This window comes from Lethenteron reissneri, chromosome 18 (genome assembly GCF_015708825.2).
Source record: "Lethenteron reissneri isolate LAM-NWPU_2019-01 chromosome 18, ASM1570882v1, whole genome shotgun sequence".
NCBI lineage: Eukaryota > Metazoa > Chordata > Hyperoartia > Petromyzontiformes > Petromyzontidae > Lethenteron > Lethenteron reissneri.
Genome location: NC_083796.1, coordinates 1,716,407 through 1,731,269, shown reverse-complemented (window position 1 = coordinate 1,731,269; position 14,863 = coordinate 1,716,407). Strand labels below are relative to the sequence as shown.

Here is a 14,863-nt window from a genome sequence, read left to right as displayed (position 1 = left end):
CACTGCTGTGCTAATGGTGTGGTCTGCTACACCCCACCCACCACCCCGCTGCCCCTTTCTCCCCCACCACCCCGCCTCCATGAACCCCCTCTGCCGGCTGCCCGTGGAGGTGGCGGCACCAAGGGGCCAGGATGGCCGGCAGCAACTGAAGGAGGCGGCCTATGCGGAGGTGCGGCCGGACTGGCCGGGTTACTCGCCGGAGGAGCGACGCGCCGTGCAGGCCCTGCTCTCTCGGTCAGGCCGGCCCTCCAAACCTTGCACCACACGACCCCAGTCATAAACGTAATCCTACACATAACCCTGGTCCTGCATAGAAGCCTACACACACAACCTTAGCCCGACATACAGCCCTAGTCCTACACACAACCAAAGCCTTACACACTACCGTAGTCCTACACAACGCTACACATAACCCTGGTCCTGCACAAAAGCCTACACACTTCCATTGTCCTACACACAACATCTGCCCTAGACATAACCCTAGTCCTACACACAATCCTAGCCCTATACACAAGCCTACACGTAACCATAGCCCTGCACACAGCCCTACACTACCATAGTCCTACACACAACCCTAGCCTTACACACAACCCTACACACTACCATAGTCATACACACAACCCTACACACAACCCTACACACTACCATAGTCCTACACACAACCCTACACACAACCCTAGGCCTACACCTAACCCTGGTCCTGCACAAAAGCCTAGCCCAACGCACAACCCTACACACAACCCTAGTCCGACACATAACCTTAGACCTACACAGAACCCTAGCCCTACACCCAGCCCTACACACAACCCGAGTCACACACATAGCCCGAACCCTGATCCTAACCCTAATCATCACCCAAAACCAAAACATAACCCTAGTCTTAACCCTGACCCAGGCCAAACCCTAATCTCATGACCTGAGGCCTAGCACAAGCAATGAACTGAACGCCGACTTGGATGTTCCACGTAAGGATGGAAGGTCTTTCCGTCGCCGTTGCTTCCACCACCGTGACCCCTGCGTCTCCGCTTGGCCCCGCCGTGACCCAGCCTGCCCTGTGTGTCGTGTCGTGTCTGCACAGGAGAGGGACGCAGCAGCATCCGCCCCCCTTAGGCCTATCCCACAATGCACCGCAACCTCGGCTTAGTCCTGCCGCGGAGGCCAGCCGACCACCCAACCACACAGCCCAGGTAATCACGGTGGCACCTGTCACTCTACACAGGTATCACTTCACCTGTCACTGCTCGGATAGTCACGTCACCTCTCACTCTACACAGGTATCACTTCACCTGTCACTGCTCGGATAGTCACGTCACCTGTCACTCTACACAGGTATCACTTCACCTGTCACTGCTCGGATAGTCACATCACCTCTCACACTACTCAGATGGTCACGTCACTTGTCACTCTACCCGGGTGCTTCGTCTGCTGCTGCCGCAGAAACGACCAAACGCCTCCGCCGAGGAGGACGCGGAGCCGTCGTTGGGGGGGCAGCAGCAGCAGAAAATGTCGCAGAACGGCACCAAGAAGCCGCGCGTGTCCCATCTGACGAGCCGCGTTCCTCCCACCCCCTGCGATCGCCCGGAACCGCCGCGGCGGGAGAAGGACGAGGGAGTGGCGGCGGCGGCGGCGGTGGCGGTGGCGGCGGCGCCACCGTGCCAGCCCGTGCCCGACACTGCGCGGAGGAAGATGAAGAAGCGCAGGGAGAAGGAGCGGGAGAGGGAGACGCCAGCGGGCAAGGAGATGCCGGGGGGCGCGGCGACGACGCAGGGAGACGCGGGGATGAAGCAGGGAGACGCGGGGACATCGGAGGATAGGATCACGCAGAGGGGCAGAGAGAGGCAGATGGACACAGGGATGCAGATGGACAGGGGCATGCAGAGGGACAGGGGGATGCAGAGAGACAGAGAGACACAGGGACACAGGGATATGCAGAGGGACAAAGAGGTGCAAAGGGACAAGGATGCGCAGATCGAAAAAGAAATGCAGATGATGAGGGCGGCGCAGAGAGACAAGGAGCTGCTGACAAAGAGGGTCACGGAGACCCAGAGAGAGAGGGAGACAAGTAAAGACGTGGAAACACAGAGAAACATAGAGACAAATCGAGACCAGGAGACACAGAGGGAAACCGTGGCACAGAGGGAAGGGAGAAACACAGAAAGATAGAGAGGCACAGAGGGAGAGTGACCGGGAGAGAGAACGGAACAGGGAGAGACAGAGAGATAGGGATCAAGAGAGGCAGCGGCAGAGACTCCGCGACTTGGAGAGAGACAAACAGAGGGAGAGGGACCGGGAGAGGGCGAGGCAGGAGGAGAAAAACAAACAGCAAGAGAGGGAGAGGCAGGAGGAGAGAGACAAGCAGCGAGAGAGGGAGAGGCAGGCGGAGAGAGACAAGCAGAGAGAGAGGGATAGGGAGAGGCAGGCGGAGAGAGACAAGCAGCAGGAGAGGGAGAGGCAGGCGGAGAGAGACAAGCAGCAAGAGAGGGAGAGGCAGGCGGAGAGAGACAAGCAGCAAGAGAGGGAGAGGCAGGCGGAGAGAGACAAGCAGCAAGAGAGGGAGAGGCAGGAGGAGAGAGACAAGCAGCAAGAGCGGGAGAGGCAGGAGGAGAGAGACAAACAGAGAGAGCGAGAGAGGCAGGAGGAGATGGAAAAGAGGAGGGAGCAAGAAAACTCAAAAGCCGTGACGGAGCCTGCAGAGGAGATGGAAGTGGATTCGCAAGGAGTGTCTGAGGAAGAGATGCAGTACAAGAAGTTCAAAATGGACGCCAGAGAAGGTGTGTGCACGCGGTGTAGTGTGAGTGTGCGTGTGTGTGTGCACGCGGTGTAGTGTGAGTGTGCGTGTGTGTGTGCACGCGGTGTAGTGTGAGTGTGCGTGTGTGTGTGCACGCGGTGTAGTGTGTGTGTGTGGTGCTGGCCACCCACCCCGCTCGTGTGCCGTGCCAGCCTTCATAGGTGCTCGAGAACAGCACTTGCCCCAATAGTCCGTTAAGGCTCTCGGAGGGATCTTTGTCTTTGTGTGCCCGCGCAAGCCAACACAGAGAGGGCCTATGGCTTGTAAAGAACTGCCGGTCGCCAGCGTTGGTTGAATGAAGCCTGATTCTGCTGGTGAGACGTCGAATGTCGAACCAGTCCAGCGTCCACACTTGCGTTAAACCAATGCTGCTGAAAAAAACACATACGTAGCCAGCTTTGTGGCTGATGGGAGGCATGGAGGGACGGTCATGTGAAGGAAAATGTGTCCTTACCGTCCAAAGTTATTTCATTACCTTTATTCTCCACAAAGACACCCATGATGATTTTGTGATTAACCCGGGGTACACAAGTGTTGTGCATTAACGGTCTCTGCCTGGTCACCGCCTGGTTACCCAGTGACTGCACAGCACTGCTAATTGGATTCTATGTTTAATTTGCCAAAGATTTCGGCTTGGAATTGTTTAAAATGTCGCGGCGGAGAAAGCGCTGCCTTGCCAACGACCGCATGGTCCCACTTGAAGAAGGCACCTCAGAAGTAGCTCTGTGAAATTCGCTTCTACGGGGCCGTTCTCTGACACGGCGGGAGGGGTTTCTGAAGGGGAATCGCGCTCTCAGCCAGGTACATCAGAAGCCATTTTGCAACGGTGGGCACACATTACCCAGTGCAGCCGTCAACCTGAGTTTGATTCCTGGCCACGGCTTAACGTGAGTCCCACAATGTATATCTGAACCAGTCAACTCCACCTGAAACAACAACATCCGGTGCGGTGTGTAAACATTGGCACTTGACAAGACAAAGGCGGCCGATGGCGCAGTGGCATTGCCCACACCCCCCCCCCCCCCCAATCGTCGGTTCGCCGCCGTGCCGGCCTTCGTAGCTGCTCATCAAATGGCAACATTCCCCCCCCCCCCCCGGCGTTCTGTAACCGTCGAGTGGGAGGATCTGCGTGTGTTCAGCACGGGTATGGACGTGCGCGTGTCGGCCGCGTGCACAGTTGAGTAATCGACGCTTGCACAATTGACTGACGGACCGTTGGGAATGGAGCAATTGGCATCGTCGCTCGGAGATTTGGCAATGAGCATTCCTTCTTCCCTCTGGTTCGTTTATCAACGCGGGCGTCACTGTCCCAAGGTTCTCTCGGACTCTCACACGCACGCGCACACGTCGTCGTGTGTGAGTGTGTGTGGGGAGCGGTAGCGCGCTACGAACCTGGTCACCCGAGTTCGATTGCCCCTTACTGCCAACACCGGTGAGGATTATCTGAACCGGTCCTGGGCCTCCCCTAGGTCGCTTCAAATGAGTAGCTGGTGTGGTGTGTAAACATGGCCACGAGGGAGACACAGGGATCTGGGCGTGGTGCTGGCCACCCACCCTTTCGTGTGCCATGCCGGCCTTCATAGGCGCTCACTAACAGCACTTGCCACAAAAGTCTGTTTCGGCTATACTGGGGATTTTTGTCATGTCTTTAAGAAACAATCCGTGGGGGTAGATTTGCGGTGAGGTGGAGTGGTAGCGCAGCTGCGCCTTGAACTCGGCGACCCGAGTTCCATTCCCGGCAAAGGCTGACATCGTTGGTGAACGACATCCGAATCTGTTGTGGTCCCTAATACAGGTTTATAGGATGAGATCGCGTAAATATATAAATGTGCCGTTAAACCCGCCACCACCCAACACAGCCAAATAGTAAGGGTTGTCATGTAAACAGAACATGCCAATTCATCACTAGTGCAGCACACCGATGTGTTGGAGAGCTAAGCCACAACATTTACAATCTGAGTACGACGTTTCGCCTGAAATTACAACTAGCATCATCAGGCGACAGCCAGATTTGTGGAGAAGTCCACCTGTTTCAGTGCGTTATGCGAGCCGCAGTCAGTCACTCGCTCATCTGCCCTGAGCGGCATGGTAGAGCAACGGTGATCTATGGGGAGGCCTTCATCCAGCAGTGGGCTTGGAAGGGGCTGCAGATTATAAGTCTAAATCGTTATTGACACTGGAGGAATCCGAGGAGCTTGAAAGCTCTTTTTCACAGATGTCCAGAAGACGTGATTCATTTACACGCTCGTGCTGCCTGCCCATAGTTTCACTTTTCTCTTCGTGTCGCCCTTACGGTCCCCCCCCCCTTCCTCCTCCCCGCCGCCCCCACCCCATCGGCCTGCCCCTCCCCTCGTCCCCTGCAACCTCTCCTCACCGCCAGCAGACAAACCGGAGCTGATACCAGAACGTGCCTCTAGCGCGGCGAGCAACCCGGACTACAAACTGTGAGTACTAATCACTAGAGCACCACACGTGTACTCACCACACGTGTACTCAACATGAGAGTACTCAACACGCGTGTACTCGCCACGCGTGTACTTGCCACGCGTGTACTTAGCACGCGTGTACTCACCGCAAGAGGTGCACGCTCGCTAGCATCGTGCTCGCTCGCCGCGAGAGCGCCCGCCGCTCCCGAGTACTCGCCGACGACGGCGCTCACCGGCGGCGTGCTCGCTCGCAGGGATTACGTGCCGATCGTGACGCCGGAGCAGAGGGAGCGCTACAAGGCCGACTTCAGCAGCGAGTTCTCCGAGTACCGGCGGCTGCACCGGCGCATCGACACCGTGAAGCGGCGCTTCGAGCAGCTGCAGCACAAGATGCACGCCCTCGCCCCGGACTCGAGGGAGCAGCAGGTGGGGGGGGAGGGGAGAGGAGGAAGAGGGGGAGGAGAAGGGAACGAGACAGGAGGGACATCGGTGAGGGAGAGGGAAGAGTGGTGGGGGGCGAGTGGTCGGGGGCGCGTGGTGGGGGGCGCGTGGTGGGGGGCGAGTGGTGGGGGAAGGAGTGAGACAGGAGAGAGTGTGTGGGGTGAGGGAGCACTGGGTTTTAGAGAGGGGAGAGGACAGGGAGAGCATCAGGTAAGAGAGCGGGGGTCCGAACCCGTCTCTCTCACGAGCTGTGATCTCCGCAGCTCACCGAGCACTTCGCCTAAACCGACGACCCCGCAGTGCGTGGATGACGGGGGAGGAAACGGGGGTGTGGGGGGGGAGAGGAGGTGGACCCAGCGCCTGCGGCGGTGATGCGATCTTTGCTCTGTCCCCCCCCAGGTCATCCGGAAGCAGGTGGTGCAGGAGTACAGCAAAGTGAAGAAGGTGAGTCGTCGCCCTCGTGGCGGGAGCACCGCTGTGCCTGCGCCCACTGGGCTTGGCGGATCGCGCAGCAGGCGCTGTAAGACTCCCTCTCGCTCGCTCTCACGAGCGTCCAGGAGGAGCCGTAACTCAGCCTCGCCAGTAGAAGGCGCTACAGCCAAAAGATGTGGACTCCCAACTGTCGCGTCTGCGTGGGATCAAGTGTTTCCCCCTTGCACGCATGTGTGGGTTTTCTCCGGGCGCTCCTGTTTCACCCACATGTAGGCGTTCTTTAATTGGCCGATAACACCGTAATATATAGAGGAGAGCAGAGCTCGGAGCAATTTCTGGGAGTGCCAGCCTGTCACTGCGTGGCCGCTGCCGCTGCCTTCCCGCTCGTCTCTGGTTCCTCCTCCTTGTGCCTCTGAGTCGATCTCTTTGTCTCCTAGTTGCCCCCTCTCTCTCTCCCCCTACGAGAGCGAGGAGCGCATGCCGTGCGGCGACGACTATAGCATACCTGTCAGCCCGTACTGTTTGCCCGTATTCTTGTCGAGGGAAATTGAGTTTTCAGGTCCATACAGCCGTTTAAAAACGGGCATTTATTTTGTCTATTTGTTTGTGTTTCCCCCTTGTGATGGGACTCTGTAGGATTAACTTTGAGATTTTTAAGGGCACGGGGTGACCAATAAGGTCTGAATTGGTCTGTAATAAGGTAGGCACTGATCAAGGGTTGACAGGCATGCTTTTCCATCCATAGTCATAGCGGGTGGTTTGCATGCGTGCGTGCTTGCGCATGTACGTGTGTGTCTGTTTGCGTATGCATTTGTCATTGTACATGTGCCTGTGTGCATACATGCACACAGGTAGTTGGCAGAGTAGAGGGCACAGCTGTTGCATCTGCCAGTCATCTCAGTCAACCCATGGCACCTGTGTGAGTCCCGTGACCTCCTGTCAGCGAGCTTTCGACGCGTCACGTAGCCTCAGAGCGCCCGACCCGTCACGGGCGCCCTGGTGACGTCACCGTCACTTAGTGGCGAATGGCGGGTATTGGTATTGTCATACTTGCCCACACGTGTCGGTTTGTGTGTATGTGGGGAGACAAATGCGGCCAGACACCGGGTACGGCCACACCAACTCGTGCACCGTGCAGGCATTTGTAGAGGCTGCTCGCTAACAGCACTTGACTAGACATTCTGTGTCGGTTACACAGGGGGGGGTGGTCTTTGTCTTGGTATGCGTTTACCCCTCTCTATCTTGCTCTTTCTCACCACAGACCAACCCCGATTACCAGCAAGAGAAGCGACGCTGCGAGTACCTGCACTCCAAGCTGGCGCACATCAAGCAACTCATCACGGACTACGACCAGTCCTCGTAGCCGAGCCACCGCCCGCGGATAGCGTCTCTCTCCTGCTCGTGCCACCAGCAAGTGACCACCGGCCACGCCACCACCACCACTTCCTCCTCACCTACAGCACCACCAATCAACCCCAATCTGTCAGCCACACGGCCACCACTACAAACACAACCACGTGTCCACCAGCGCCAGCATCAACACCAGCCACTTACCTACGTATGTATGTTGAACTGTACGTAGTGAACCGTGCTTATCGGAGATGCGGTGGTGGTGTGCGCCGATGAGATATCGCGACCTGATGTGCGGATGTCCCTGCAAGTAACATCGAGCTGAGTGGTGGTGTTTAATCGATTGTATGCGTGTGTGCTAATGCGAGTATGTAAGCGAGGAAACTCCCACGCTCTCAAACCGCCGAGTCTTAAATCTCTGCCATTCACCGGCAAACCTTAGCCATTCCCGTTAACCGACAACTCTTGAGCAAGCTTCACAAACTATATTTTTGTCCCACTACACTAAGAAAAGACACGTTTACACGTGTTTGTCTCCCCTGTATTGTTGTCAATCTCGCCAGATGCAGCCGCGTAATTAGCGCCTGCGCATCGGCCATTATCGCAAACCCCTTCGTGCGTGCGCCAGGGGCGGCGTTTTTCTTTTCCCAACGCGGTGTCGCCGTTTTGTTTCCGCGCGAAAGACAAAAGAGGTTGTAGAACAATCGAAGCGGTCACGGGGTGGCGACGCGGCAGGCCGGCGACTCGGCCCCCTTTCGCGCGGGGCGAAATCCGCAGCGTGAAAATAAGTTCGCGGGTCGTGCCGCGCGGCTCCCTCCATTTCGGCACGAAGCTCCGCACACTTTCTTGAGCGTTTCGCTCCCTGAAGAAGAAGAAGAGGCTCCCAGCGCCCGGAGGCGAAACGTCGGACATCGTCCCAGCCCGTATCGGGGCACGGCCGATTTAAATCAAACTTACGCCATTGCTTTTCGACTGCCAAGGCCACAGGAGGTGGAATGTGACCGGCGACTTCCGGGTTGCGAGCCGCAGCATTGCTGCCGACCATTACACCACCAACGTGGCAGCTCCCTTCGTTTCCCTGTTAAAAGTGTCAAAGGTTTTAGGCTCATCAGTTGAGATATCTCCTGTAAGTTCGACTTAAACCGGTTTACACTGCGTTATCTCCCGCGGTCATCGCAAGTATTCGCCGTGCCCTCGAGAGCTGGCAGAATGTTTCCGCCGATTCTTGCGGTCAGTTGGGTGGTCCGTGCCAAGCCAGGGTGGGGCTTGAGGGGGAGGAGGAGTGAGTAGAAGGGAAGGAAGTGGGGGGGGGGAACAGGGTGTGTGGGCATCGATGAGTGGTGCCGGTACCTCCTCGCTCGGCTCCCCCCCCACCGACCGACCCCCCCCCTGCTGCTCCCCTCACCTCTCACCCCACAGAGAAGCTCACCACCACCATCACGGCTGGCTCAATCACGATTAACCAATCGGGCGGCGCCAATTACTTTATTATTTTGTTTACAGAGGAAAGCGTCACCGAGTCTCATGACTCTTTTTCAGCGGGTTCCTGTCCACGTTCTCACTGTAGGGGCAGGTGGGGTGTTGGCAGCGGTGTGAATTTTGGCAAATTTGGCATCGTTGGGGGGGGGGGTGTATCCAGAACGAACGCCCGCCGTCATTATTAACTCGACCGCGGTAATAGCCAGGGTGGCCCACTGAAGCCGAACTGCCAACCTCCGCAGCAAGCACCGCTCGAACCGTCGGTCCTCCACCACCCCCCACCCCCATCTTGACAACCTTCACAAACCGGCACTGACCCGCGTGGTGAAGTGCTGTCGTCTTGCACGGTCTGCCATCGCGACACCATCGCAAGAGGTGGCGGCAGCATGATGGGGGGGTGGGGGTTGGTCGGCATTCAACCAGCAGTGGATAAACAAAGGGCTTTAAGTTATTATTTCGATGACTCTGTGTTTCGAGCCAACCTGACACTCGTTTGACGTGTGTACTGTACGAGGTCGGCCTTGCGAGAGAGACTTGTGTCACAAGAGAAGCTTCTGCATTTGCCTGATGAAACTACTACCTAGAGCGCGCGCGTCCTGCTGCCACGTGCACGCCAACACACACACGCTCTGAACACTGCGCGCATGTGTATGTATGTGCAAATGTGCACACACTCGCAATGCTGTGTGTGTACGCGTAACACTGCATGTGTGTGTCTACATGGGCACATATGCACACTCGTAACACTGTGCGCGTGTGTGTATGTGCACACACTCGCAGTGTTAAGAGTGTGTGTACATGTGTATACGTACACACATAACACTGCATGTGCGTGTACATGTCCAAAGACAAAATATTCCCCGTATAGCCTTCAGATAGCAGGCTGCTGGGGCAAGTGCTGTTAGCGAGCGCCTATTTAGGTGTATTCACGCGCACACACATTTGCACACATGTAACATTGCGCGTGTACGTACGCGCACGCGAACAACTACAGCATACCAAGTACTGTATCCGAGTCTGTGTTACGTCGCCTACGACAGTATATATATGCATAAAGACAGTATATATATATATTTTATTAACTTTTTTGGACTACAACGAATGGTGCCTTCGCACGGTGCACTTTCCAGCGAGGTGGAACTGAGACCCCCACGAATTCTGGGGGGCCACGGTTGGATTCTCCGGGTGAGGTGACTCGCGAGAGCCGGTTGCCTATCCTCCTCCTCCTCACTTGGTCCGGGTCGCCCCCCTTCACTCAACCACCCCCCCCCCCCCCCCCAGGAAACCCGGTCCTTCACCGCTCCTACAGTCAGCGCCACAGCAGCCGTCCGGCTCTGTGTAACCCCCCCCCCCCCCCCCTGGACAGCCACTGCATTGCCCCTCGCGCGTAGGTCGTAGCCCCCCGGCGACGGTCGGAGAAAGTTGCCGATGTTGGCGGTGGAACGTTTGAATGTTTAAACTAAAATTCAATGGGTGCCAATTTCCCCCCATCCCCCCCCCCCCCCCCCCCACTTCGACTGTGCGATCGGAGCGAGTGTGATTTATTTAAAGAATATGAATCGAATCATGAAATGCGATGAGCCCTTCTGCCTTGTAGCTGCGCACGAGCCCTGCGTGTGTTCCCGGGGGGGGGGGGGGGGGGGTGACCTAGCCCTGACGTCAGCGGATCGCCTTTGTTTCATGAATAATAATGAACGAGGGAATGAATGTAATGAGTTTATTTTTTTTTCCACGGGGAAGGTTGCAATAGGTACAACGAGAAGTCGTGCAGCTGCTTCTGGGAGGACTTGCTGCAGCGCTTTGTGAGTGATAACGTGGACAGAGACAGAAGGAAGGCAACGGTCGTGTTTGAGGAAGGATAATGGGCCGGCATGTGGAGACTTTCATAATTGAAGCATCGCAGCGCTTGCTTGGGCACGGGGGGAGCTCGAGGGAAATGCGCAGCTACAAGATAAGAGCCGCTCGATGTTGGGATTGTGTGTAACTTTAATAAGAGATCTAAAGTGTAACAAATATATGCGTGTGTGTGTGTGAGAGTGTCTGCCCGGTGAGCAGTAGTTTAGCGGTTAGCGCGCTGCACTACGAACCCGGCCACCCGAGTTCGATTGCCGCTCATGGCCAACACCACCAGTGACGATCATTTGAACCGGTCCTGGGCCACCCCGAGGTCGACTCCGCCTCAAATGAGTACCTGGTGCGGTGTTTAAATATCGCCACTGGGGAGACAAAGGCGGTCGGGCGTGGTGCTAGCCACCCACCCCCTCTTACGCCGTTCTGGCCTTCACAGGTGCTCGCTAACAGCACTTGCCCCTACAGTCTGTTAAGGCTGTGCGGGGGATCTTTGTCTGTCCCATGACCTGTCGGCGAGCCTTCGACACTTTCACGTGGCCTCAAAGTTGCACCTGGCCTGGCACACAGGCACTGTGGTCACGGCACCGTCACTTAGTGGCGGGATGGGGCCAGGGTATTGGTGACCTGAAGGAGGAGGAACAATTAGCAGCAGAAGATGCTTGATGCATCACCCAGTGTTAGAATTCGCAGGAACACGAAAATACAACTGCTCATTGCTGTATGAGGTGTGTGCTTGAGCGTGTACGTGTCTATTTTTGGGAGGAATTGCGACAAAAAAGCTGTACAAAATGTTTGGAGGGTGGGAGATCGTGATGCTGATGATGCCGGCGATGACGACTAAGATAATTATATTTTTGATTCGGCTCTATCGCCGTGCATGTGAAGAGTGGCGAATGTACGCGTCGGTTCTCGTCGTCGTCGTCATTATTGGTGGCAGCGGTGCGGATGTAACGGATTGCTGATCGTCGTCGTCGTCCTACGCTTCTCGCCCTTGGGACGATTGCCGTCGACTCTTCTCGGTGTGACTTCTGAACGAATCGTCCGTTTTTCCCTCATTGATGTGTCCTTGCCCGGTGGCGTTTCGTTTGAAATCCGCTCGGTTTGAAGGAGGGGGCCGGGTTTAAGAGTCCCTGCAATCTACTTTGCCCGTGCGTGCCACCGCCGCTTTTGGAAAGAGACCACCTGACAACAAGAGGCAGCTCCAGAGAGCACCTCTCGTGAGAATGCTCTCGGGAGAGGGCAAGAACAATTGGCATCTTTGAGAGGTTCTTGGTGGCACTCTGATTGCATTGCTCAATTAAAACTATTTACGAAGCTATTTTACCAGGTAAGGCCCATCGCTGAGCTATATAGTAGCTCTTTTTCAGAAGCGACCTACCCACAAATGATAGCCCAACGAAGTGGCTTATCGCGTGGATATGTATTGCAGCCAAATACTCTAAACGCGTAATGTTGATTCTAAATGTGGAGGGAAAAACCGGAGGACCCGGAGAAAAATCCACGTGACCACAGGGAGAGTGAGACACGCAAACTCCAAATATAAAAGTATCAGGGTCGGGATAAAACCCACGACCTCCTGTATACCAGGCGAAGTAGTTAACATTTCACCATCGTGGCGCATCTGGGCAAACTCAAGCTGTCATCTCGGCAGACTTGTCATGAATTTATCTCTAGTTGACGTTCTGTCACTGAAGCGCCTGCCTATCGCTCCTTCTTAATGGGGCCTCCTGAATTGGAGTCTCCTTCGATGGGAGGAGCTGTGATATTTGATATTCACCAGCGAGTCTTCCAACGTGGATTTTCAATTCGACGGATGAGTTTCACCGTCTCCAAATCCTCAGCCGCCGCCTCGTAATCGTGTCCCTCGTAATCATGTCCCACGGCATCGAGTTTTCGCAATCCGAGTGGTGGATGTTGACTCCTCCATCACTGCACCACGAAGGGTAAGCAGCGGCAACTGGCTTAGGGTGGAGGAGGCCTTCATCCAGCAGTGGATTTATCCTGGTGGCTGATTGTGGGGCTGCCGCCGCTGATGATGATAATGACGACGATGTAATTGTCATCGTGACTGCCGTGTGAATGTTCTGATACATGAAATGTATTTCCTGGGTCCGTCTGCTCAATGGGAGCCGTGAGCTTGGGGCGTCTCGAGGCCTCCTCCCCACACGGCTGCTCAATGGGATTCTTCTCCCATGGCGAGACTCGGAGTCGAGTCCTCTCTGTGAACCCCACGCGTGGCGAGCCTTCGCCCACGGCATCTCCTCTCCCACCTGTGTCAATCCCCGAGGTGGTATTCTTATTTCCCTCTCTTTCTCTTCCTATTTGTCCCAAATTGCCCCATCGTTCCTGGCCCCTTTGTTTTCATTGTTCTGAGTTTTCCCATTGTTCCTGCTGTTTTTGTTCTTTGTCCCATTGTTGTCAGTCTTATTGTTCCTACCATCTCCATTGTCGTTATCTCCTCTGTCCCCGATTCCCTTGTTACGGTACTGATCTTCTCTTATGTTCTTGTGCTTCTGTCTGCCCCGTTGTTCTCGTGGTGACTCCATTGTCCCGTTATTCTCATTGCGCTCAGTTCCATTGTTCCCGCAGTCGTTCCCACCAACTGTTGTCTCACTTTTGTTTCTCCAATTTTGTCCGTGCCGTGTTGGGGGGGGGGAGGGGGGAGCGGTGGTGCAGCGGTTAGCGCGCTGCACTACAAACCCGTCGACACGAATTCGATTCCCGCTCACGGCCAACACCGGTGACGATTATCTGCACTGGTCTTGGGCCTCTCCAAGGTCGACTCAGCCTCAAATGAGTACCTGGTGCGGTGTGCAAACATCGTCACTGGGGAGACAAAGGTGGTGCTCGCTAACAGCACTTGTCCCAACAGTCTGTTAAGGCTATACAGGGGATCTTTGTCTTTGCGGGGAGGGGGGGTGGACTGCGATGTGCCTGGGTGGACCCTGGAAACTGGTCACCGCGATGATTGTCGTTCTGTTGTTGTGTTCTCGTTTTGTTTGATGTTTATGTTAAGTCTTTCGGTGTCGCGTTGCGTGCTGAGATCATTTGCGCCGCGCGTCAAAAGCAAAGAAATAAAAATTCAAATTGCACACGTGGGGAAAAAACACGCACGTGTAAGATGATTCGTCATCACTGTGGTGCCGGATACAACACTGGGTCAAGGCCGTAATTATTATTATATATTGGGGGGGGGGGGACACGCATCCCCCCCCCCCAATATCCCCCCCAATATTCTAATATGCTCAAAATGTCCCCCCCCCCCAATATATTGCTATAAATTAAATTTATGTTTATGTGATTGTGGTTATGGTTGTATTTTATTGATCCCTAATCTCTGCCATTACATACAATGAAACAAGAAAAGGTAAAAAAGGAAAAAGCAGAGCAATGTAATACAATACACTATTAGACATTATTGAAAAAATAAAGGAAAAGTCCATCCCATGTGTTAGTGATTTTTTATGTTTTAGGCAGGAAATGGCAGGAAATTAGTTTTCAAATTTAGATTATTATGTTTCTGGGGGGGGACCCCCAGACCCCCTGGAAGATTTGGTCCCCCCCAATGTTGACTCCATGGCTACGGCCTTGCTCTGGGTAGAGGAGATGGTTCGGGTGGCTCGGAGGTCAGGTCGTTGATCCGGCACCACTGAGGACTTGGCCGCTCCGCGATCCGTGATTGCAAACTAAACTAAAACTAAAAACGAAGCTATTTTAGTTTTACCAGGTAAGGCCCACTGCGGTATGTAGCGCTTTTTCAGACGTGACCTGACCACAAATGATAGCTCAACGAATTGGCTTTTGTGTGATATTGCTGTGCTATTGCCTGCCCCGTGTGATATCTGATATTCTGAAGAAAGTCCAATATCGATGTGGTGATAGCCCGGTTTCCCTGCCCATCGATGACATCGTCCGCTCGAGACGCATCCGCCCTGTTTGGCGGGTCGCAAGAACGGAGGACGACTCCCTTGCACGCACACTGCACACACACTGCACACACTATACACACTATACACACTGCACACACTATACACACTGCACACTACACACACTGCGCGTACACACTGCACACACACTGCACACACACTATACACAC

The 14,863-nt window shown here is 55.1% G+C and overlaps 1 protein-coding gene across 1 annotated transcript in view; it reads left to right on the top strand.

Annotated features, from left to right (window-relative positions):
* Positions 1-13,955, top strand: part of LOC133343682 (RNA polymerase II elongation factor ELL-like) — a 34,063-nt gene extending 20,108 nt beyond the window's left edge. The window contains 8 exon segments of the mRNA XM_061553415.1: positions 110-234; positions 1,079-1,187; positions 1,438-2,157; positions 2,159-2,771; positions 5,169-5,232; positions 5,469-5,640; positions 6,055-6,099; positions 7,349-13,955. Coding sequence (XP_061409399.1) covers positions 110-234; positions 1,079-1,187; positions 1,438-2,157; positions 2,159-2,771; positions 5,169-5,232; positions 5,469-5,640; positions 6,055-6,099; positions 7,349-7,450 — 1,950 coding nt within the window. The 3' untranslated portion in view covers positions 7,451-13,955.
* The last annotated feature ends 908 nt before the right edge of the window (positions 13,956-14,863 follow it).